This window comes from Silurus aristotelis (assembly GCF_946808225.1).
Source record: "Silurus aristotelis genome assembly, chromosome: 4".
NCBI classification, from domain to species: Eukaryota; Metazoa; Chordata; class Actinopteri; order Siluriformes; family Siluridae; genus Silurus; species Silurus aristotelis.
The window spans coordinates 15,775,172-15,801,695 of record NC_139577.1 but is presented as its reverse complement, the minus strand read 5'-3'; the positions used below and the strand labels follow the sequence as shown (position 1 = coordinate 15,801,695).

The following is a 26,524-nucleotide window of genomic DNA, read 5'->3' as shown; positions in this document are numbered from 1 at the left end:
ATTATGTTATAGTGGCACGTATGATTGCAGCTCCCAGCAGGCTGTAAAAAAGCACATTAATTCCGAGTTAGGATATGAAACCGCTGGTATACCTCTCAGTGTGTAAGACAGATGATCAGATGCCTTTAGGTAGTCATACTCATAGCATACGAGCAATTAGTATCCTTCGCTGAGACGTACTAGTGCAGGTTATGTTATTAGGATGAGTAAGAAAGCGTTGATTTGCAGCGAAGAATGGAAATAAACACCGTTTACATGACGTGATGTTACTTTGTGACAGATTGTATTGCTCTCCCAGTACGTCTAAACAAAATCATTTCTTTTCACATGTTAGAGATGAAGAAAAAAGCTGATTTAAACCTCCACAGTGCGTGAGGCACAACGTCTGTAGTATTGGCACCACCATTACAGATTTACATTAGTAAGTGAATACACTCATGCGATTTAATGGCAAGCTGAGATTTTAGTTTTTTGCTTTATTAACTGGAAGAAAAAGTAGAGGAAAAGTTGATTGTAAAACAACTAATTGCTTATATAGCTGATCTATATAAAAGCTTATGTTCTACTGTAACTATAAACTAAACAAAAAAACAGACATTTTTTTTATTTCCTAATGAAATAACATACTATTTAGTTCGATACGTTTTCAGTTTATAATTACAGTAGAACATAAGCTTAAGCATATATATTAGACCAGCTATATAAACAACTAGTTATTTCATTAGCAAACGTTTTCCTGCTATTTTGTCTTCAAGTTATTAAAGCTAATAAATAAATAAATAAATAATAACACAGCTTGTCATGGGATTGAGAAACTCTGAGAAATTCTTCCATCTTGAACTATTTCCAGTGTCGGAAAACTTCTCACCATTTGCAACACAGCTGACACTGGAGACCCTTTCCCAAAAAAAAAAAAAAAAAAAAAAAAGTCACATGACATGCTTCACTCAATAAAAAAGTAATCGGTTTATGTGGCGCATCCACCAAGTAAAACTTATCACTATAGAAATAATAACATATTAGAACTAGTGTTCCACCAGTTTCCACACATTTTTACACTGCCCAGAGCCTTTCAATTTATTTGTTGTACATCAGTTCATGCACATTTTTCACAGTTGTAGCCTTAATGCTGTACATATATTTGCATATTTATCTTTTATATTAAATAATTGCTACTATTTGCACTTCTGGTAGATGCTAAACTGCATTTTGTTGCTGTGTACATGTACTACGCAATGACAAAAGCTAATCTATAGCAAACTTGTGACTTGCCTTCCAGCCTGAACTGCTGTCTGAACTGCTGTTATAAAATATTCAACCTTCTGACCCTATATTTAATGTATTACAAACATAACAAAAAAAGAAAAAAAATTGTGAACACTTTCAGATAAGTGTAAACTACTAGCCGGTGCATCCAGTTCACATTAGAGCACGCAATATTGATTCAGCGTCTCATGTGCAGTTCAAGAGGGAACAGATGGAAAAAAAGACAGAGACCATTTTGACTGGCTCCCCCACAGGGCCACAGAAAGCAATCACTCTCAACACCAAAGAGAAGGAGGCCTGTCATGTCTAGCATGATGAGCACAAAGCCTGGCCGCAGCTCGCAGTGCAGCAGAGGCGTCCGGTCTGAGAGCGGCCTGGAACCAAACATCCTCTCAACTATCTGACACACACAGACAGCTCAAGCCAACCCCACGCACAAGACGCATGTCAACTAGCCATGACATTCATGACACAAAGTACGAGTTGGAGCGGGGGGAAAAAAAAGCTTGATACTGATGAAAGCAATAAAGTTATTTTTATGATCAGTCAGTAGCAGAACTTAGTTATTTAATTGTCCTAGATGTTATAAATCCTTTTATCGCAGCTTTTTTATCTGGTGAGTTCGGCACATCGAACTTGAACAAAAGCTCCAAGAATCAACAAAATAAATCCACCGAAAGGACACATTATCTTTCAGTGCTCAAACAAAGAGCAAGCTGGAGAGCTGTCTGGAAGGCAGATGACAAAGGCTCTCAGATGTCTGGAAATCCGATGAGTTATGACAGGATATGGTAAAGCTATCTGATGCACCGGCTGTGGATTGCTTTACGGGGAGAAACGGGCCAGATCCCCTGTGCTTTTGGGCTGAGGTGTGATGAAAGCAGGACGCGCCACTTATCACATTACCTTACACAAGCTTGCTGATTGATGCTGCCAGCTGCTAGACAAACACAAGGTTACAATGTTTATTGTCGAACCGGTTACATGCTGCATGTGCATGCCAATATCTATTCAAGCTCTGCTGAATGATGTTTTTGTTCCGTGCCATAATTCATGCCTGCACCTGCGACTTCATTCTATTCAGCAGGAGAGAAAAAAGAAACCATCGGGTCAGTGTTACTAATTTCAGAGGCTGACCTGCAGTACCTGATCTCGAGTCGGGTCCTGCCTGGGCAGACGCATTTTTTTCGACACAAAAAATAAAAAAAAATAAAATAAAAAGCCTGCTGCAGAGAAAATGCTCTACCTCTCATCCGTCAATAGAGCAGAAGCCCTGCGTGCTCCATGATCAGGCCCAATGTCCTGAGGTCATTGATCAAATGCAACATCCCACACTGAGAAACTACAATCCGGCACAGTACAAAAGCTGGGCTGTGTTTGAGGTAAAAAAGCAACACCAGCATCAGATAACAGCATGGCGGATACAAAGACAACCTGAGCTATCGCTAGAGAAAACAAGTCAAAAAAATTTATTCTTTTACAGCTGCCATGGTTTCACCTCAGGACTTTACTTCAGCCAGAATTAATTTTTTAGGATAGCATGAAGCTCATGCCTTCTTAATGTCTGAATATTAGCACGGCCGAATTAGTCCTAGTAATGCCCTAATCCCTGCTATTAGCCATGCCTGTATTATTCAAGAGCTAACATTTATATGACTAAAATCTGCCTCGCAGACCAAGCCGAATTAAAATGTCGAAGGTTTATGGAGCCTTGGACCCATTTCAAGCACTTAAATATGTGACAACCTTATTCAGTGCAGAGGAGCAATGAATCTGTCAGCTTCCTGCCCAGTGCCAGTTTCCCGAAGGTCATATACTGGATATTAATAGCTAGCCGTGAATGTCAGAGGTCATGACCGGCATCAGCACCTATGTGGCGTGTAGTTAATTAAAAAACAAGATGAAGTCTATTCCATCACCGAACAAGATAAAACTTTCCTGCTTACTGATGCCCAGGAGCAGCAACACACACATACACACACACACACACACACACACACACACACACACACACACACACACATAGGTAAGAAGTGGTCTCCATATGAGGGCTGCACAGCCTCAAGCAAAATGAGCCCACACACAACTGTGGCCATTATTTTAGTTAATCAGCAATGCAGCCGAGATTCTGTCCTTCGTGAGAAATGAATTCAGTGCGAGTGTCACTTGACCTGCCTGACCTGCGGTTGACCCCAGAGCCAGCAGGAGGACTGTGTTGTGATGGCTTCATTCCTCTCTCATTTCGATTGCTGAATAGAGAGAAGGGAGTTAAGGCCGGCGTAAATTAGGAACGCAAGAGCGCCAACATCCGAAAGCTATAGATACTAGAAAACAGACTGCAAGTGGAAACATTAAGACAACTTCCATGAGAGATATGAAAGGACTTCTTTTGATCAGGCTACAGACAGAAAAAACATTAAGCTTTAATGTATTGCTCTGGTCCAGTTAATCTCCTGTGGCCCGGCCTGTTCGTTCTCAGGTGCAGAGATGTCAAACTGATGTGAAAGATGCACCTCTTTGCTCCACCCCTGGGCGTACACCGGCTGAGGTATCAGTTCTACCTGTTAGGGCAAGTCCGACCCCCTGCTGGCCTTCTCACACACGCACACACACACTATACAGCCGCTTGGCTCTGCAAAACAACAACAAAAAAAAGCAGGAAGAAAAACAGACGTGGAAGGATGCTATTACAGCCGTTGTCGAATGGTAATCATGCCCCTGTAACACAGACTTACTTAAGTTTCTCATTAATCACTGTCTAACCTGACACCCATAAACTCAGTGCATTGCAAAAAATATCCACCGATAAGATGCTCATTTTCTTCCATCGCCCCGCTGTCGGAGCCTTCGTTGCCTGAGACCGCGAGTTCTTCACTCTCTCCAGACGCCGGCAGTTTGTTTATTTACTGCTAAATCTTTTAATAGCCAATGAACTCATTGCAAATAAAAGTCACCGCTGTCACCCTGCTAAACAGTTTGTTCGATTCCTTGTCCCATAAATGGTGAAATATTAATTGACTAATGCAATTCGGTAACAGGAAGATTGCACTCGCCGTAGACCGGGCGCCGAAAGTGTCTTCGCTCATTGCAACTATTTGTAATGTTTGGTTACTGCATACCTAGACCAAGCAATGCTGAGGTGACAGGTCAAGAAATTGGCCAAACAGAAAAAAAAGAAGCTGTCTAAGCAAATGTATCCTTCGCAGATTTGCGCTTCAATCACCAGATAAAAGCATTTCAACCTACGAGTCTCTGTCGCCGGCAACGATTCGCTCGTGCTATCTGAACATAACAGGGGGTCAAACAATTCTCGGGCGAATCAAAATAAATAATGCTGACGAGAGCCTCTTCCTGTCGCATGGTGTCTTAATGATGCAAAGTTAACACACACTAAATAACAGTGTCTCCCAGGCTTGACAGCCTCAGAAATAATTGACCAATATGTTGCAAGCTGAGCTACAGTGGGCTGAGAATCCAATCCTGCAGCTGACAGGATGCATTGAGCATGCCACTAAATTCTGCATTATACACAAAGCAGTGGCAGGTCAGAGAGCCGACTCCTGCAGGCCATTATGTGATGCCATCAATGAGGCTAAATTACCTGCCTCTCCACAATATGCTCCAGTTAACTAATTCCTGACAGCTCGCTGTCTCACAAGAAAAGCCCAGAATTCACTAGCTGTCAGCCGCATGATGGACTTTTTCTCTTTTCAAATTCCTCCTTCTTTTGGTTGACATCTTTTCTAGACAAACCTTCAGCAAGAGTTTTAGGGTGGGGTAGAGGGCGGCAGTGGGGATCTTAGAGCATTAGCAACCAGTCAAACGTTAAACGCAATAAGGCTATACGAGCACATTGGTTAAAAGTAAAAGGTGTATTTATTGCAAACCACGCATTATAATCATGATCCCGATCAGAAACTTAACTCGCTTTGCCTGTAACAGCTGCCTGGATCACAATAAAGATTAAATGCAGAGAACAGCACCAAACAGTGCATTCCTTAAAAAAAAAAAAAAAACACCTACCACAAAGCACAGCACTGTGTTCTTCACAAAGCCGTGTCAATGCCTGTCTGATTTGGCGCTTCTCTCTTCTCTTTTCTCTTCCGTGTATGTGTGTGTGTGTGTATATATGTATGTTCGTTTCAGAGGTGGGCTATCATCATCTAAGGAATGACAGTAGGTGGAAACGCTATCTTTCATTACACACAGCATAAATAGTGTAATCTATCAGGGCTGTCAATCAGAATGATTCATTACAGGCTGTCAGAGAGGAGAGTGACATATTAGAAAAGTTTTGTTAACAATGCCTATTGCAAGTGGGGCCTGCCACAGAGGCGAGTGATTAATGTGTTGTCAGGCTGTAATCCCACACCGCTGGCTAATGAGGCAAGAATTTATCATCTTTACAGAGTGGCAGATGTCAGAACGAAAAGGAATCCAAGTGCTGGAAACAATATAGTTTTTTTTTCCCTCTTACTGGGACTGATGTCTTTGACAAGCTTAAAAAAAAAAAAAAAAAAAACACACACAAAGAAGCCTTGTGTAAGCATAAACTTGAATAACACAACCTTCTTTTGGAGTCCTTGTGCAACTCTGAAAGTCAACTATTATTGTGAGGAAAAAGTTCTCCTAGGTCAAGTACACTCATTTTTATCAGGCCATGCTTTTAATAATCTTTTAGAAGTAGTTGAAATGTATCAGCTGGGGGTTTTTATTAAGTCTCTCCTCACCTTTCTTGGCTGGGTGTGGAAAGTTGGGGATGGTCGCTTGTCTTGTCACAGTAGCACAGAGCAGTGAAAGAGCTGAGCTTGTTTGGGTATTGCTGGCTTGGGTAATGGATTCCCTGCTGCCTTGCTGGCTCCAGCACCCCTGGAGGTCTCAGACTGTTCGCCCCCACAGGAGCCTGACACCAAGTGCGAAAAGCTTCCAGATCCATGGGGAAAGAAAAGTCCTCTATCTCTGTCACAGCTGCTTTTTTATCTCCCTGCATATGCTCAGTGTTGATCATTAAGTCATGCCGAATGTAAAAAAAAAAAAAAATAATAATAACGAAGGATGATTTACTTTAATACACATAAACACAAAAACACAAAGAGCACATAACACACACACACACACACACACACACACACACACACACACACACACACACACACACCTGTTGTACTTTCTTCCTATTTCCAATATGCACAGCATCATTATTCAGAAAGACCGACTATCCAATGATTCACTCAGGCAATAACTGCAAAACAAAACTGTTACACAAACAAGGCATGTAAAGCTGGTTATTTTCTTGTTGATGCACATCTGTCTCCGAGGTCAGAGTTACACTTATCCTTGAACTGACTGAGCAGGAGATAAATCTCTATCAGCGTCCCCGCGCCCTAATGAAAGCGAAATTAAGTGTTACAACAGTAACAGAAGCGACCAAGCCTATTTGCATGTGTATATAAATCATGATGACACAATTAGCGTTATGTGATACAATCAGAGGGAGGATTACTTTAAATTTGGTTAATGATCTGGCTCCGTCTAAACTCCTGCTCTGGCACGGTCCTGAGCAATGTGCTGCACGCACACTGAAGCCTTTCAGAATAAGCCATCTGTGTTTAATTAGGCTGGCAGCATCTTACAATCATCGGAGGAAAACTGAAAAGTTAAACTGTAATTAAACTATGAGAACTGGCGCTGTGGGACGTGCTTGTCTGTGCCTCTGTAATTGCAAAAACATCACTGAGCGAGTATTGTATCTGAAGTGAAACAGCAACTCACTTAGCGTTAGCATAACTCAGCCTGTCCACAGATAAGACGCAGACAGGGATTGCAGCCTAAATGCTGTTAGAGGATTTGCATCTTTGGATCAGTGTGTGCCTAAGTTAAAAGTCGGCTCATCTTTCACAACTGACAAGCGAAAATATGGAAAATAGACTTTATTCCATTCCAAAAAAACAATTAGCACAGTTTTTTAAACTAGTGTAGCTAATCGAGCAATGTTATTATTTATATTAAAACACACCCTGATATGCATGACCTCTTTGTTACCGCCGGTAATAAATCCAGTTATTATGAAAGCTATTATTAAAAAACGTGATTCTCCAGGCTGCTAACACATTTTTATTAAAACCAGCTTCATGTTATATCTCATCTGCGCAAATCCAACTGACAGATGGGAATACAAACTCCAAACTGTTCTCACTCACATTCCATGAAGCAATACAAATGTAAAACATCATGAAGTCTCAAACTAAATTCCACAAAAAAAAAAAAAAACACAACACAACACAAAAACATTTGCTTGTTTTCAAACAGAATCCTATAATATGCCACTTTTGCAATAAGAGTGACGTGACACTGAGGTCAACTGCTCATATCTGTCTGTTTTGTATTAGCCCATAAATCAGTTGTGGAGCTATTACTAACAATTATCTGTGCTTTAAAGTTTTACGGTCTGTTTATGATGTGTAATGTTATCTGATTTATGTGGACACTCTGAGTCATTGCCTCTAATTGTGAGTGTTTTTTTCTTCCCCCTTCATGAATGTTGCCCTAGCAATGACCTCCAGAAGTCCAGCTGCCAGAGCAGTTTCAGCAGCTTCCAAATACCAGATCTGTCCCGAACTCGGTCCCCTAGGACATATGAGGAAAAGCCCAGCCTGTGCTCAGCCCTTTCTGACACGACACGTGGAGGAGTCGCTGCTCTTGTCCAGCTGGCTTGGCAGCAGGATAAAACAACAGCATGGTGAGGACGATGTTTCTCAGGCCTGAATATAGCATGTGTATGTGTGAGTGGGATGGAGTGATGTTATTGTGTACTCAACTCTGAAGCCTTGAGTCTCTCTGTTTATGCCGTTCCTAACATGAGGAGGGCATTGAAGCGAACACTTCCCACAACCTTAAACCTCATAGCACTTTGTTCAAAATTCAAAATTCTGTATCACTGCAGACCCAAAGATACGAGAATATGAGTAGGCGTTTTCATACTTGGCCCGAATACTCAGGTCCACATCCAAGACTGATTTGGGGGAGGGGCTCATAATCATAGTTTTCTTAATGTGTACTTAATGTGTTTGGCTCTATATCGGTAGAAAAATGCTGAGGATGGAGCCGCCAGGAAGGAGGAAAAGAGTAAGACCAAGGAGGAGGTTTATGGGTGTGGTGAGGGAAGACATGCAGGTATTGGGTTGAAAAAGGCAGATGTAGAGGACAGGGGGAAGCCGAAAGAAGAAGAAGAAGTACTTAACGTGTTTGGCTTACACCGATCAGGCATAACATTATGTCCACCTGTGAAATTTTGTGTTGGTCCTCCTGCCAAAACAGCCCTGACCCGTTGAGGCATGGACTCCACTAGAACCCTGAAGATATGCTGTGATATCTGGCACCAAGATGTGAGCAGCAGATCCTTAAATCCTGTAAGTTGCGAGGTAAGGCCTCCATGGACCTGATTTAGTTAGTCCAGCACATCCTACAGATTTTCGATTGGATTGAGATCTGGGGAATTTGGAGGCCAAGTCAAGACCTCAAAGTCTTTGTTGTGCTCCTCAAACAATTCCTGAACCATTTTTGCTTTTTTGGCAGGGCACGGTATCCTCAGCCACAGTTATCAGGGAATACCGTTTCCATAAAACAGATGTACCAGTGTGCAACAATGCTTAGGTATGTGGTGGGTTTTTAAGTATCATCCACATGAATGGACAGACTTATGGTTTGGCAGGAGAACATTTCCCAAAGCATCACACTGCCTCCACCGGCTCGCCTTCTTCCCAAAGTGCATCCTGGTGCCATGTGTTCCACAGGTAAGAGACGCACAAGCACACGGCCATCCACTTGATGTGAAAGACCATGCCACATACTTTCATACTTTCCGCCCCATATGCAACAAACTGCGATGCACTGTGTATTCTGACACCTTTCTATCAGAACCAACATTAACAACTTCTATGGGAGGCAAAACCTGGCCAGCCTAGACTTAAAAACCATATAGCCTTATAAACTGTATGATTTGCCACTGAATGTTCCACATATTGTTCATAATAACTCTTTTTTTAAATACCACCATGAAGAAATCTTGGAAGCAACACAATACGTTAAACCAATCATATTACTCAGTGCATTGAGAGCAAAAATGTAACACACCAAAGTTTGGTTAAAGCAATACCGCCGGAAACAGGGATTTGATCCCTGACCACTCTTGGGTTAGAAAACAGCTTTCACACTCCATCAAATATACTGAGATCTCAGGGCAAGCGACCACGGTTCTCCAATGTAAAAAAAGTGAAAGAGGCTATTCTGCTATTTGACATGAGTTGCTGACAGTTCATCATGTATAAGTAAGGATTTTTATCTCACATCCTGCCCGTGCATAATCCCAATACCAGGCAGAGATGTGTCACTGTATTCTACTATCAGGTTCACAAATATGGGTACATCTGTCTGCAAAAAGTGGCAATAAACTTCTGTTTCCGAGCAATTTATTTAGTTGAGTTGCACTTTCCGGCATGAATGATATTTTATAGCTGTCTCAGAGGAAAGATTTATCCTATAAAATGATTCAGCAAACACACTGAAAGGCACAGTGGCACCGAGCTCTAAAGCCCCCTGTTTATTATGTTTGAACACTTCAGGGAACTCGTAATTCTCATGCAAGGAGATGAATATGGCACGAGCCTTTACCAGCCGTACATGAGAAATTACAAAGAGAGAGAGAGAGAGAGAGAGAGAGAGAGAGAGAGAGAGAGAGAGAGAGAGAGAGAGAGAGAGAGAGAGAGAGAGAGAGAGAGAGAGAGAGAGAGAGAGAGAGAGAGAGAGAGAGAGAGAGAGAGAGAGAGGGGAAGGAAGCTAGAGAAATAGTTTGCCCTGCTAGGGGAAAAAAAAAAAATCCACTTGTGTTCTTTGAGGTGTTTTCAGGTGGTCTGTCTCTGCCTGGTTCTGTTACACTGTTGTTGTGATATGAAGCCCTCTGCTGAGAGGCAGATTAATATGAAAAATGCACAGAGGAGATCCACTTCATAACTTTCCTGGCTCTGCCAGTGTGGATTACCCAGAGCGCCGTCTGTGTGACAAGAACTGATGGGACCTCAGTCCTGGCTCCAACTGCTCCGGTCTGCTTTTCATTACCCATGAGGAGGATGTGGGAGAAACCTTGTACCCCTACATGAATATCAAGTCAAACACTTCATCCAAGCACAACCTAGTTGACATTTCAGAGACATTCTACTTTTATGTACCTACCAAACATTATTTTGTTAAGGGAGTGGGAGCAGTTACTTCATCCTCGGCAAAATGTGTTTAAGATGCAGATGTCAGTGAAACATCCATGGAGCTGAGTCCTGACCAACTGATGTCTGCAGAAAAGTGTTTGTACAGGTTGCCAAAGTATTGTCAAAGTGTTTTGACAGATATGGCTTGTTAAACGCAATACTTTAACAACATTCATGGTACTTCAGAAGACACCGAGGGAAAAAAAAAAAAATGCAGCCTACACACAACCACATGTATTTTTCCAAAAGATGGCCAGTCACTCGATGCGGTTTCACGCCATCACATTCCACGTCCTATAAATCCTCTAAGAGAATTATCACATTATAGCATTCCTGCACGCCCAATTGAACCCCCCCCCCCCTTCAAGGCTTTCCAAGTACCTTTTCTTAGCTCTAGAGAGGGATCCTAACTAGAGCTCATTCCCTTGTTTTCCGCACGTACTTGTTTAAACCCTTTATTCAGAACACTCACTCTCAAGAAATCCAATAAAAAAGCATTCCCAATTATGTTGTCCTCATAACTACAGCTTGCAAAACGACCTTCCCGCTTTGCAACACACATCAGCGATGCAGAGACACCAACAGGAGCGAGACAGCTCATTTTCAACCACTTCCATTAATACATAGTTTTGGGGCCACTGGAGCATGCTGGAAAGGGAAAAATCAATGCAGGAGAGAAAAGGATTTGCAACAGGCTATAATAAATGTCTCCTCGTGCTAAAGTGCGCACACGCTAAATATTTCAATACGCTCAAAAGGCGAGAGCGTCATTTTCAACCAGGAGGATTTGTGTCAAGGCAAAGTAAAAGTATGACCATAATGGTTAAAAAAAAAAAAAAAGATTATAAATAAAATAAAAGATGCTTTGTCTTAAGCAATCTGGGCTTCGAAGTCTCTGGATAGAATTTGAAAGTCTTGGAAAAGGTCAAAATGTTCAAACGTTATGGTATTCATATTGTATTAAAGTGTGCTGGAGCTTGATGCAAACCATGTGGTGTTCCAGCATGTAATGCCATAATGTCATGATTGAAAAGCAGCTTCAATCGTGGTCACACTCAATTTTAATGCGATTCAAAGCCCTGAAAAAGTTCACAGAGACCTCTAAAATATTATGATTAACCATTTTACTGACACACACACAAAGGAACCACTTTACCCGAAACATTAGAACTCTCGAAGCTTTTTGAGCAAATGACCCTAAATGGATATTATGATTTTTCTCTGACCCCAAGCCTTGACCACCCTACATTTGAACCTTCTATTACGTCATGAACATATGCATTATATAAGTGACAAAATGTCATAAGGAATATTAATTGTACTGCTTTTCCTGTCTTATGGGAAATGCGAGAATGCACTTCTTGACACGTTAAGGTGTGTTCCAGTAGAAATATAATGTACACCATTGTGGTGAGATATGGCCACAACCATAAGGCAGAGGGGCCTGTTTTACATAACACTTGACTTCACATGCATGTGCAGAAGCGGCAGCCTCGTTCATGCATTCACCTGCCGATTATGGACATCTGGAGGGTTAAATGCCACATTTGCTCGATTGTACGTCAAAGCAAAAGCATTTCTCTTATTCAGGTTTAGAAGTCGAACCCTAAAATGTTTAGTAGTTTCATGCACAGAAATGCTAAACCCACTGACAAGCTGTATTAAAACTTTCCCGTCACCCTGACTGTTGTCATGGGCTGCATCTCAAGTTGGAAACTCTGATCTTATATTTAATAGTATTTATGAATCTTTTGGAAGACTGTAGGGCAGAGTGGATCTGTAGGGTTGAAGGGTACAACAAAAAAAATAGCTGCAATTAGATAACTAGTAACTTAGATAACTCACTAAGGAGAAGTGAGAGGCACACAATTATACAGGATGTCTTTGGATGAGGTGATGTACATTTTTCCATCACTTGAACAAGGAGACCCAAAGTTATTCCAGCATGACGATGCCCCTACGCACAAAGCGAGCTTCATGAGCATATCCTTTGCATGGTTTGGAGACGAAGATATTAAGTGGCCTGCTATAGAGCTCTGACCTCAACCCAATTGAACACCTTTGGGATGAATGTGAACGCTGGCTGCACCCCAGGCCTCCTCACCTCACCTCACCTCACCTCACCTCACCTCACCTCACCAGACCAGACACTCATTGTGTTTGCATGAGCACAAATATCCACAAGCACACTCCAAAATCGAGTAGAACATCTTTCCAGAAGAGTGGCAGTTTTTAGGATAAGATATAAGATGAGATATACCTTTATGCATCCCACAGTGGGGAAAGTTCTCTGTAACAGCAGCAAAGAAAAAGAAATGTGCAAATGTGTAAAAAACAATAAACAAAAAAAAACAATCACAGCAAACAGGAATTAAATGTGGACTGGGATGTTCAAAAAGCACATACTTATCTTAAAGTCATGTGTTCACAAGCTTTTGTCCATATAGTAAACAGTTAGACAATGACACCATCGTAACTTGAAAATAAGTCGAGACGTGGCCTAGCCTAACCAGGAGTCTTAAAGAATGGTGATCAGTACGGAGTAGTACAAAAGTTTGCAAACTTTACAGCGGTGTAAATTGCTTTGCTTTGCTAAATTTTGGCCTTACCATTTTTCCGTATCGCTATCATTATTATAAGATCGTAAAATCATAAGTTGAATGCTAGTTTGTTTAGCAGAGGCAGATGGAAAAGGTTTCTATTGATAAACGAATATGTTAGTGTTGCGTGTCAAGTTAGTGGAAAAACTAAATTAGCAAAAATGTTATAACTAAAATATTCTCTACACAAATAAAAAAAAACGCTACATGTCATCTGGTGCCGTCATTATAATAAATGTAAATCAGCCTGCAGAATCACAGTTTTAATTGGTCTGCATTCTGGTTTCTTCCAACAGGCTATAAGTGAAGACACAACGCATCCAATGGTAACAGGAGAAACCTTGCGCAGCATCTCTCATTTCCTGATCACATATTTTTTTGTGGAGTTAAATGGAAGTGCATCTTTTCTGTGAGACACGATGGATGTCATTGAAGGGGGTTGGAGGGTTTGGAAGGTATTTTTGCTCCCTAATAATCATCATCGTTGTTCCTGGCAGTTTTCATAACAAAGCCATGCCCATTCATTAGGCACACATTGAAAATGCTTTCATTCTATTACACAGAAAGAACAGTGCTTTTGAAAGGAAATGTAGCACGAGTTGCAGAGTGTGGTCTGGCCTGCGTTTCTTTTATTATTATACTACATGCTTAATGCCCAAAATGTACACTGTCTTAAGTGTAGAAATAAAAGTTTGTAACAACGTTTCAGATTGACAGTGATCTCTGCTTCATTTCGAAATAAGACTCTGACTGCTCTACAGCTGCGCAGTGTGCTGAAGATGAATTGGAAATTTGTGAAAATTAAAGTGCTAATTACAGGCTGCTGTAACATGGTTAAAACCAGCGTGTCTTTCAGTGTAAGACACCCCGCTGGATGGAACATAAAAGCAAACACAAATAACTAATTATGCCATCATCTTCAGGCGGCTGTGCTCGGTGTTGGCTTGTCTCTGCCGCTTGTTAATTGGTGACCTGCACTATTGGTCAGTAGACAATCGGCACGATGATGAAGCCAATTAGAGCTGGGGAGTACACATGGCCCACAGAGCTTGTTGTGGCTGCCACATCATGTCTTATCTAATACAAAACAAACGCTGGGGAAGTACTGGCATGACAGTCGTAATGGGCACGAGCACAAGATTCTTGGCCAACTTTCCCGATCTGCCTCTCAAAAAGGACCTCACAAAGACACCTATTGTGCAGAGGAGAACTGCCTATACAGCTTTGAAGCGAATTTTAATCCAGTTAAGTGCAAAGCGCTGTGCAAAGACCTGACATAGTTTTCTTATATATATGCTTCTCCTGAGGTGTGTTGTTCAAATGGCTTAAAAAAAAAAAAACATGGCTCGCTCCAAGTAGATTTACTGCTTTGTTGTGTTTCAAGCGCGTTGCGTTTTATTTATTTGATTGTGAGGTCCCGACAACACACATTTCATAAAGCTGAAAATCCACCCTGTGTGTCCAGGAGTGGTTTATGTTATTCCAGTGGAACAGTTACAGCACACATCATTCCCTAATTTGTGACTAACCAACTCCAAACATGCCAGAGTCAGACTCACTCATCACCATGATTTGCCTTTCGCTTTGGCGACTTTACTGCTGAATAAAATAAGCGAATTCAACATCTTGAAACCAGACAATAACTGCTCGCCTCACTGTGATGATGAATGATCCGCTCCTTTTGCACTTGAGGAAATCCCGTGTTGAATCATGAGAGCAGTCGCTGTCAGGAGACCGCTTTGTTCTTGCCAAAGCTACCACCATATTTACCTCTCAAATCCAGCGTGCAGCTCTGGGGATGGTGCAGCGATAAAGCCGAAACCACAACGTAAATATTTTAAGACTGCACAATTACATGGAATCAAATCTTAGTGAAGTTGTTCGCTTATATACCCTGGAGCAGAAGGGGAGGGAGTGCAAAATAAAAGAAAACACGATTTGAAAATAGTTTCTAAAAGGGGGAAAAATATCCGGGAAAAAAATAAAAAACATGTGTGGGAGAAAAGAGGGTGCGCGTAAAGTGACTGGCCGTATGATGATGTCCAGCATATCCAATGTGAGGCCTACATGCTGCTTTGAAAGAGAACAGGACAGGAGAAGAGTCTTCAAAGAGTCTTCCCCAAGCAGATGACATTAAGGTAGTCTCACACACGTTAAATATATGTTGTAAAAATTTGCTGAATCATTTGTGATGATTCTGCTATAAACTTGGTAGTAAACCTTGTATATGTTTCGAAAAAGAAGTTAGAGAGATGTTATGTAGCACAGATACAATGCTGTTTAATGGGGGAGCAGGAATCAGCTCAAGCCAGTGTAGAGTTAGTGGACATGGCAAACATTGGACTCCAAGCTGTAATGCACTTACACAAAGCCGCTGGAAGTTTCAGTAGAGATTGTACAGATTTGGCTAGGCTAGTTCGAAATCTACGTGGTGGCTGAAGCTTTGGAATCCTATCCATCTGAGGCAAAGCCAATTCAAAGGACCATTTGGAAAACAATTCCTTGTAATCAATGAAGATCAAATGTTAATTATAAGATCAGATTGGAAATGATTTTTCCTTTAAATAGGAGTGATTGTGCTTTCTTATACTCACTCGGATGGGCAGGCAGAAAAAGGAAAGACAGACAAACAGGAAAAGAGGTCGTGCCAATGTAAGAGAAAGCGCCAGCAACTGTTTGAGTTTTGTCTTCAGACAATAAAGCAAAAGTCTAATGATCTTCCAGCTGCTTATATGTAATCCTCACGATGTAATTAATTTTGCACATTTAATTCTGCCCTAAGGCACAGCGTGGGCATCAGGGATGCTCTGTTATTGTAATGAAATGAAAATAAGCCGTCACGGACCTGCTCGGTTTTAGGCTTGACCACTTTCATGAATGCGCCGCGGGCTTCAGCCTCTAGATGTTCTCTCTGAGTCACTCTCCTGCTGTCCAGGAACTTCAGGTTCCTCAGTTTATGCAGCACAAAGTACCTGCGCAGCATTAAAAACAGTCAACAACAACGCTTTTAAAATCTTTGCCGTTTAACAATACAAAAATATACAAATGCTAAAAATCCTAAGCATTAATGGCACTCGACACCGAGCTCGATACATTTCCAAGCGTCCGATTCCGGTTTGACCGTTTTATTAACAGCATTCAAACAATAAAAACCTGTTTACTTAGTGTTAATTTAATAGTGCTGATATTTGTAAAGAGAAAAATTCACCTTCAGAGTAGATACATAAAAAAAAAAAGAAAAAAAGAAGCGTATATAAATAGATTGGAAAATAAAATACATAGGCCTCATCTGACAAGCTGTCATTGCTGTAACATTACAGATGTCTTTTTAAGCTTTCACACACTCTCTATCTTTCATTCAGAGGCAGAAAGTGACATGAGATAATAATACAAATATGGAGATGACAACAGAATCTTTCACAGGCTGACTGGAATGGTGGAAGCGACATGTCAAGATTAAGCTTTAGAAAGAGAAAGAGAGAAAGAGAGAGAGAGAGAGAAAAAGAGAGAGGGGTGTGAGCAGATGTGTATATGGGCAGCAAACAGATCCAAACTGAGCTCTCATGCACAAGCCAGTGGCGAACTGATGATAATGACGACGACGATGATGATGAGGATGTTGACATTGACGGAAAAAGATAGCAACCCCGTGCTACATGTTCATTACAGTTGCCTCAAAGAAAACAGAATTTCAGAGTGATCTTATTAAGATATGTTTGGAGCAAAATGTATGTGTTGCCTGTCAACACTGAGGATAAATATTTATTTGCTTGTGCAGTACATACGAAATATGCCGCTCTAGTTATCCTTACACGTGAAAACAGCATACACGTTCATTAAAGACTCATTAGGTGACTTATTTGATTTATTTAGCATTAGTTTGGTACTGTTGTGTAAGTGTTGAAACAGATGGATGGTGCAATCTCAAATTTAGCTGCAGATTAAAACTCACAATAAGTTTTTTAAATGAAATAAAATGGCCCTTATGCAATAATAGTAAAGTGCTGACGGGCTGCTGGAAAGAAATAAAATCTCGAGCCTTTTACTCAAACAGTGATTACGAGAAGGAAAAATAGTAGTAAAATAATGCGCTGTAAGCTTGTCAGACATAAAATCTGCATCATGGTCAAACTGATGTATTACTCCGTGACACATTATGAATATTACATCACAGATCTGCCAGTCAACAAGAGAACGGCTGTCCCCCGCACTAATTGAAGCATGGAGGCGTCTTTTAGGTTCATCTGTAAGGTAAATGATTCATACCCAACACAGTGTCAGATTAAATGCTCCTAAGACTGGCACAGACAAAAAAAAGGTATTCTTTTCACTCCTTTTCTCTCTTCTCTCTCTCTCTCTCTGTGTCTCTCTCACCATAGCCGACAGGATTTCATGTTGAAAAGCTGACAAATGGTGGTAACATAGCGTAGCATTGCTCTCCCATGGGCCCGAGCTTGATAATAAATGCACCGTTTCATCTTTGTAAGAAACGATAGCAAACACTCGTTGACGGTTATCACAATTCACACATGAAATCGATTTTGCAACTCATGCCGACGGAGGAAAGAAAGGTGAGCTTGAGTACCTTTAAGAGAAATGAGCTAATATCTTTTGCCTGTGCTGGCTAGTTTCACTTACGACATTGTGCAACATCCATTTCTGCTCCGAAAAGTTTTTAGAAGACGTGCCGTTCGAAAAAATAAGCTGGGGGAGGTTGAGTAAAAAAACATCAGGTATAAGATCTTTATCTTTTACTACACATGACTATTATAATACATTGTTTCCCCCCTATTTCACATAACACAGAAAAACTCAAATCGGAGCCGGATAAAATACTTACAGGTGAAAATCGGGCTACGATATCATGCGAAAGAACGAGTCATTCGGTTTTGTGGAATATTTCTGTATTTGGAATGTCAGTCATTTTTTTCACAAGCTCCTTAATATTAATAATCCAGAATAAGGGTTTAGAATATTAGTGTGGAAATGAGTTTTTATTACATAAACCCATTACAATATATATTTATACATATGAATTTCTTAACAGTCTTGAAAGCTTAGAAAGACAAATAATTTTTTTGGTTAATATGTTTAAGATCAGGTTTTATTGTATGTATAGTTTTTATTAGTTTAGCTCAGAGTGTGTGTTTGTGTGTGTGTGTATGTGTGTGTTTTGCCACAAACCTGTATCGCTGGTAATCGTCTTCATCTTTATCCAAGCTGACCAGCTGATTTGGACAGGCCTCATTTCCCAGCAGGCTCAAGTACTCCAGAGCTGGTGTCACTTCCTGCAAATGCTCAAGCAAGGCGTCAATGTCTGAGAGGTATCAAAACGCACAAGTCAAGGAATTCAAACTTTTTTTGTTGTACATCACACCTGTTTCTGTTCCCCTCAAATTACATCCTTGAAGCTCATTCAACAACCAGTGCATTTGATGATGTAAGATCAGCTATATATTTTAAGGGTGAGAATTTGGCCTGTGTCACATTTGGCTGTCCCCATCCTATATTTTTCTCTCCTTGTCCTAGGTGGTTTGGTGCAGAACATTAAAACTTTGACAAAATGATGGATGCCCTGTGGGTAAAATAAAAAGGGGGGGTTAGTGACTTTCTTCTCTTCCCACCATGCAGGGAAACAAACAGCCACTTCACAGCGCATTCATCACTATTACATTCACTTCATTGAAAAATGGAGCCGGAATGTGTCAAAATACAACTGCACTAATGCAGCACTCAAATTTCAATGGCAGCGGGCCACTACGGGGTGTAAATAATTGGCCCATTAGCATGTGCAGACCACTTCACAGCACAACTCAGGTTTGAGCTGCTGACACTCAGCTGGAGGAGAGCTGCCTGTAATGGTGGAACAAAGTATGAAGCAGTGTCATTACAGTGTGCCTCAAAATGTCTCAGGGAGAAAAAAAAACAAAAAAAAAACAGTGCAAACAAACAAAAAAGAAATTTAGCAATGTATTCTGACTAATTACATTTTCCAACACTGGCTGTAATCCTAAAACACATTTTTGTCTTTGTAAATTTCCTAAACTTTTCTCTTGGTGTATTTCACAATTCCAAGTGGCTTAAAACCAGTAGTACAACACAAATGTATAACTGTTTAAATCAATGTATATTTCCTGTTTCTATTGTAATGCTGAAGCCACAAAAAAAAATGAATTCTGTACTTGTATTTGCACAGCTGCTTTTTTTAAATAAATAAAACATAATAACCGTGGCATATATCTTTATATCTGACTACTTGAAACACTAAAATGTACCAGAAGAAGGCCATTACACAGTCATAACGCTCTCTTCCACTAGAGGTCGCCGTGGCACAAAGTCAGCTTCAGTGTATTGGCTTCTATGTCCAAGCCTCGCTCAGTCTAAGAGGATCTCAATTCAATACAATAACACCATTTAAAGAGCATTTAAGGCTGAAGTGTGCAAAGGAGAGATCCTAAACTGTATGACGAGCATGCAGCCACAGAGTTCTCACTTACTATAACTCGCCGTTTCACTGTGCTGTAAATCATGGGATGGCACACAAAAGCAGCGCCGGGCTGAAAGGATATTTGGTTCTTATTGAGTGTTAGGGTATGGAGCTGCGGTAACCTGGGCAACCGGAGGTCATTTCCGAGAAGATTGTTGTCCACAATCAGCTCTTCCAGTTGGCTGAACGCTTTCAGGCCTGTCAGTGACCTGCAATGATAAGGCACAAGAGGAAAAATGATATGGCCCTAAATCTGGGCGGCCATTATGTGCAGAAATAAATATTTCAGCCAGTCTCTTTCACAAGCCGGAATAGTTCGAGCTTGGGCCTGTCAGTAGAGTGAATGACAAGAATTAGTGGCGCTAAGATCCCCTGGCATGGCGCGGCCTCCTTCGAACACTGGCAGTATGAGTGATGAGGGTCACTCGTGAGTAGCCAGGATTCAAAACAAAAGGGCTTCAGAAATGCAGTGTGCGGGATGAATTTGTCAATGTCTTGTGCCTTCAGGCACCCAGCTTTGCCTGACCCTAACCCTCCATTCCCAAGATAAATAACTCTGTCACAGTTCACCTTCACTCCCCCGACACAAATTTAACTTGTCATCCATCATTTTCCCAGCGCAACTATAAAAGCCGACACAAACGGAATGAGTACAACTTACACTACTCCACCATGATGAGCACGTTCGGAGTATGAAACAACAGTTTTTTTTTGATAGGAGAAAAGTTTGATGTTAGCTTTTTATTCAGCAGCATGACTTCTAATCCCTTACCACACACTCCATACAATCCCCAAGGACTTTGGTGCTGCATGGCAACCTTCCCCCCAGCCTTGCTCTGGCATAAACATGATGGAGGGTGGTGTTCAGGGTAATGTTAGGGCCTTCCAAAGTTCACCATGCGGATGGTGCACAAAGCCGGGGTGTGTGTTTCTAATCCCTCAAATGGCAGAGGCTGACAACCTACAATGTTAATGTGTCCACCTTCAGTTAACTGACATTTAGCTCTGTCAGCTCACCTTGGAACAAGAACAACTCAATAGCAATTGAGATGTCGGGCTTTCGCTTCCTTTTCAACTAGAAGACACGGAGTAATCAAATGAAGCTTCAATGACGGGACAGCCCGCTTTGCAATTTCTATCTGCTGCTTTTCAACCCCGAATAGAAGGAAGAAATATAAGGGGCAATATCTCACAGGCAAATTGTAGAGGAGTTGAGGACGTGTTATTTATGCAAATGCTTAAAATCTATCTAAATTGCAGCCATAATTAGACATTTTTAATCTTTCTTCAATGTCAATGTCAATGTCAGGGCATCACTGAAGTGGATCAGTAAAAAAAAAACAACAGAAAAGATTAGGGAGACACAAGCACCCATACAGAAAGACTAATGCGGAGACAAAGAGGAAAAAGGATTTAACAGGGACTCACTCTACACATTATTACAAATGTGTGTGTGTGTGTGTGTGTGTGTGTGTGTGTGTGTGTGTGTGTGTGTGTGTGTGTGTGTGTGTGTGTGTGTGTGTGTGTTTGTGTCTCACTCTATATGTGAAAAGCAATGCCACTTGTTTGCCAGGTCAGTAAATAAAATCTGGGCTCCTGCTCGTCTCCACCTGTCTGCCTTGGCTAGTCTGCGGCATGTGTAATGTTATTAGCTGCTTGGTTAAGAAGTGTGTGTGTGTGTGTGTGTGTGTGTGTGTGTGTGTGTGTGTGTGTGTGTGTGTGTGTGTGTGTGTGGCATTGGGGTGGTGTGTGTGTGTGTGGGGGGGTGCTTATTAATTGTTGTTTTCATGTCACCACTGTTGTGTGCACTCTGTGATTTAATCAGTTAAATTCACAGCCAAGGGAGAGACCGAATCGCATTCACAACAACATGGGGGGATTGAGCCGTAATAGCCTCAGGCCTCTGAGCACTCCGAGTGAATTTCACCTAAACATTCAGGACCATCATGATCCATAATCCATTAATCCATTTGTAATGTATAAACTGAGTAAACTTTTTAACAGTTGTACAGTTAATTGCGCAACGGAGTCACCCAGCCTCTGTTTTGAACTATGCTAATGGGAAAAAGTGGATTTGGATTTCTCTAGAGGGGGGATCTGAACACAGAACACACATGCTCGCTCTCTCTCTCTCTCTCTCTCTCTCTCTCTCTCTCTCTCTCTCTCTCTCTCTCTCTCTCTTTCTCTCACACACACACACACACACACACACACACACACACACACACACACACACACACACACACACACATATATACAGGTTGCAACCTTTCTCATTTGTACATCTCTCCCATGGGAGAAGTGGCTTGCACATTTTCACCATCTTCAGTCCCAATAAAATTACACAAGCCGTGGCTGTTTGGAGTCTGAGAAAGAGAGAACGAAAGAATGAAAGAAAGAACAAAAGAAAGAAAGAAAGAAAGAAAGAAAGAAAGAAAGAAAGAAAGAAAGAAAGAAAGAAAGAAAGAAAGAAAGAAAGAAAGAGATATAAAAATAATAATGGATTTCCTTTACTTTACTGATAATCCTCTTTTTTTTTTTTTTTTTTTTTTACATGTTTAATGTCCAGTGTAAATGTACAGTGTCTATGATAAAGTTGAGGGGAGAATTCTTAAATGTAGTATCTCCATTAATATCTCATAGTATATCTTCTGTAAATATACACATGTAAGTGGAGAGTTTGTTCTAATCTTCGACTGTTTCGTTTCATGCGACCTGTGCCTGCTCTAGCCTTAAACTCGTGTTCTTGGTTTGCCAGAGTGAAACTTAATTAATCTGCTTTTCTGCACAGCACTGTTGTAAAGAGTGATTTTTCGAGTTGCCATAGCATTTATTTTTTAAGCTCAACCCATATTGACCATTCTCCTCAAATCTCACAAGGCATGGTTGTTTTTGTTTTTTTTCTGTGTAATCTCTAGTTAACGTAGCATGTGAAAATCTCAGGAAATCGGTCGTTTTTTAAAGACCTAATACGAATACTTAAAAAATAAAACAAAACAAGCTATATACGTATTTTCTTTAATAATTTTTCCTTTCTTTATATTACATTTTTTACTACTTTTAGTACTGTTTTAAAGTTCATTTTGGAAGTTTTTTTTTTTTTTTAATTACACTCTACGTTTAGGGAACAATTTGCATATTATACAAATACTATTGTTTACATTCTAATGTTTTTTTTTTGTTGTTTTTCATTGAAAGGCAAGTACAAGTATATATACGCAACTTTCCATTGCCGTGTGGTCATGCCACATTGAGCTCCACTGGTCCTTTAAAACTTTTGACATGCAAAGTTTCTTTTTAAAGGCAGGGCCTTTTAAACAAATTACTATGCTGCCTGTCCTCAAAGGAAGCCAAATAACAGGACAGGAGCACAGACAATGACACAGAGATGGCCTGACAGAGATGGATGGATCGATAGAGAAATACTAATGCAGACACGCTGATTGATAAACTGCTACTGACAAGAGGGGGGAAACACTCTGTGATTATTGGTTGAAATGTCAGTCACTGCAACCATTAGTCTGTGGGTATCTCAGTTCACATGACCGGGCTAGAGGGGAACGAAAGAGATAGAAAGAAAGAGAGAGAGAGAGAGAGAGAGAGAGAGAGAGAGAGAGAGAGAGAGAGAGAGAGAGAGAGAGAGAGAGAGAAGGGTATTGTATTACTGTTATTACACAGGACTACACCTGCTGAACCTTTAACAATAAACCTTAGCAAACAATGCTAAGCACAAACAGTGCATTTCAACACTGACGCTTATAAAGACGGCTGATCTAAAAGTCAAAGATAACTCAATAAATCGTACATTTTCCTTTACTTTTTCAAAAAAAAAATGCATTTTAGCATAACACAGATTGCCTTCAATGAAAAACTAATTTTTTATATCTCTGCCTTTGATATTTCCCTTTGCCAGGGCCATTAATTCCCCTGTTTGTGCTCTAGTTTTAAAGGGTCTTTTTCTTTTTCTCCCAGCAGCTATTTAAGTCCATAGTGTCTTTGCCCTGACAGTGCTGCTATGGTTATCCTTTGATTATCAGTCTTCTTCACATCCACATTACTTCACTAAGCTATTGCATGTGTCTTGAACCCCATGTGGAAGCCAGAGTCTCGAATCTCCCATGTCTAAAGCATACTCTGAGTTATAAAGAACACCTGACTAGCTCAACAACAAGTTTGGTTCAGTGTAGGCTCAGTCTCAGATGCTTTACCTATTGCCCATGAAGTGCATAGTACACTTCTATGTCTGCACACTGCAGAATTGGTCACAAAGTTTCACTTCTTATATACACATGCATTTTTAGTGATTTATAATGAGAAAAACTTTGGACATCAGGTCTTAATTAAGAGTTTTATAGAAAAACCTGAATCTCTCCACAGGTTTGTTGGTGGACTGAGGAAGATCTATGAATGGTCAATTGCGCTGTCAGTCAAATGCTTCTAAAAGGAGGTGGTTCTTAGCCACAATTATTGATCAAAGGTACAAGAATCTCTGCTCAGGCCAAGATCTCCCATAAACAAAATGCTTAGTGAAAAGGTTTTTATTAACCTATTTACAATTTCCATGCCAAATACGTCTGATAGCTGCCTCAATAGAAACGAGACTCTGAATAAGTGGCTTTGCTTTAAAAGTTCTCCAAAAGGCGTTGAACCAATGCAGTCTCCAAGATAGAAAAAAAAAATAACGCTTTTATTCCAAGAAGGCACCCGAGCCTCAAGAATGACAGCCAAATTGACACATTGTTAAGAGGGCAAAAGATAAATGTTTGATGAATTGGCCAATACATTTAGAGTGATGGGCATCATATGTGCATAATGAACTAGCTGGCAGTTCAGATTGCCAGCCAAGATAAGCAACCATAATGAATGAGAGATGAGTGTGGAGCTGTAAAAAGAGGAGTGCCTTTTATAAACTTGTTATAAATGTGGAAATGACAAGATGGCAAATGGCACAAACTACTGAAACATCACATCTGCATCCAGGAAAAAAAAATAAATAAATAAATAATATATATATATATATATATATATATATATACTTTACCTTGATAGAAAATAACATCTGATCGATGTATGCATTGTATATATATATATATATATATATATATATATATATAAAGATAAAATGAGACCATTTAAATGTATTCATTTTCCATAAACCTTTTGCTCATCCAGCTTTAACCTGCATGCAGTCCTTAGTCTTCAAAATCATGATGTTTCTGGATGGTGCAGTGCTATAATACTTGGGAGCAGCAGTATTAGCCCATTATGTGGCTTAATCTCTCAGTTCCCCTGCAGGCTGACTCCTGATGTGTCAGGAACCCTCAGGTAACCCAATTTACAGATCACACAGGTAAAGAAATCAAAATGAGACACATGTCAGTTCACATTTGTTACAAACGCATAGACCAGCAGCCCTGCTGTGCAGGGATGTACCCAATTGTTTGGTGTCTTTCCTGAAATTTACATTGTGTTATTTTTTAATAATGATTGTGTATATATTCTTTAATTTAATTAAGCCCATCATAGAATTCCATATATGAAATATCCAATCACAGGACCTTTAGAAGCCATGGTCATATAGGAATGTGCTGGTCATACACAAGGAGTCGAAGACTTAAGTTCAAAGGTTACGTCAATATTTATGTGAGGATAGCGTATTCAAAATCTAATTAAGCATGCCCATTGGCCCGTATATGGCCCATTGTGTCCAGTTCTCAGTTCCAGCTGGTTTTAGTTGAGTTGGATGGGGGTCTGAGACTGTGGTTGAAATGGCAGGTGAATTATAGACTGCCTTTCAAGATTCACAGCTCTTAGTGCTAGGAGGTTAATATTCTCACATGTCATTAGGTCCACTGGCTCCACTGATGGCTCATTGAATCAGGCAGCAAATGATTTCCTCCTGCAGCAGAGGACAGTGCACTTCAAAGAGAGAGGGGGCTGAGGTCAGAGCCGCTCTCCGCTGTGATTAATGGCCGGGGATCAGCCGAGGTTGGCCGTAAGGATGGAATGTGACGGAGGCTTTTGACAGGCTTGACTTTTTAAGCCGAGTTTGACCTCTGGCCTTAGCAAACTTTGTTTCCAAGACAGGGGCTGACTGACCTGATGGGCCATGTCAGGGACACACAGGACCATGCAAACACAACTGTCGGACTAATCACTGGCATTACGGAGCACGGGAATTGTCTGTCTAATCTCCAGTGTTACTGAAACCCGGAGTAGTCCAGTTTGAACTTCTAAAAGACAAAGCCACCATAGAGAAGACAAAGTAGAGAGAATCGCAAGGAAGGTAAATATGTACATTACATTAAACACGTCATCTTCCTGGCACTGGATGCACTAACTCTTGGGTAAATATGACAGCTTTAATTTATACACTCACCAAGATGTTTAAAAGAAAAAGAAAATGTATATATTCTATCCAGTGGTTTGGACCAATTGCACTATTGCAAGTAGCGAAACATTGTACACGATTCCTTTTCATGCCTCATGGCTTCTGTGGCCCTGCTGCAACCCAGTTCCTTTAAAACGACACCACTGACTGATTATACCTCTGTGCACAAAACAAATGCACTCTCCCTCTTGTACCACTACATTGAAAATCAATCCTATTCTTTACAGATGCTATTGCAGGCGTTCTGTCATTGTTTATCTCTGAGGGAAATGTATCTTAAGGCACATTTGCCAAAAGATTAATGAATTGCAAGAAGACTAATGACAAAAGTCAATACTGCAAAACAGACAAAATATTTGAATTATAATGTCTGACTGAACATAGATTCTGCTCTTAGTCTTGCTCTTGAAAAGGGAAAATAAAAATCAATGTAAGTATACCCCAGAACCTCAAATGGATCCTGGCCTCTCAACGATATCTGGAGGTGAGTCGGTTGAACTCGGACATTGTGGTTCTGTATTCT

General features: G+C 40.6%; 1 protein-coding gene across 1 annotated transcript in view; it reads right to left on the bottom strand.

The window, feature by feature from the left end:
* lrmda (leucine rich melanocyte differentiation associated) overlaps positions 1 to 26,524 on the bottom strand; it is a 255,668-nt gene that overhangs the window by 76,295 nt on the left and 152,849 nt on the right. The window contains exons 3-5 of the mRNA XM_083539321.1: positions 19,693 to 19,819; positions 18,308 to 18,447; positions 15,969 to 16,095 (exon numbers count right to left, since the gene is read on the bottom strand). Coding sequence (XP_083395447.1) covers positions 15,969 to 16,095; positions 18,308 to 18,447; positions 19,693 to 19,819 — 394 coding nt within the window. The remainder of the gene's footprint in view (positions 1 to 15,968; positions 16,096 to 18,307; positions 18,448 to 19,692; positions 19,820 to 26,524) is intronic.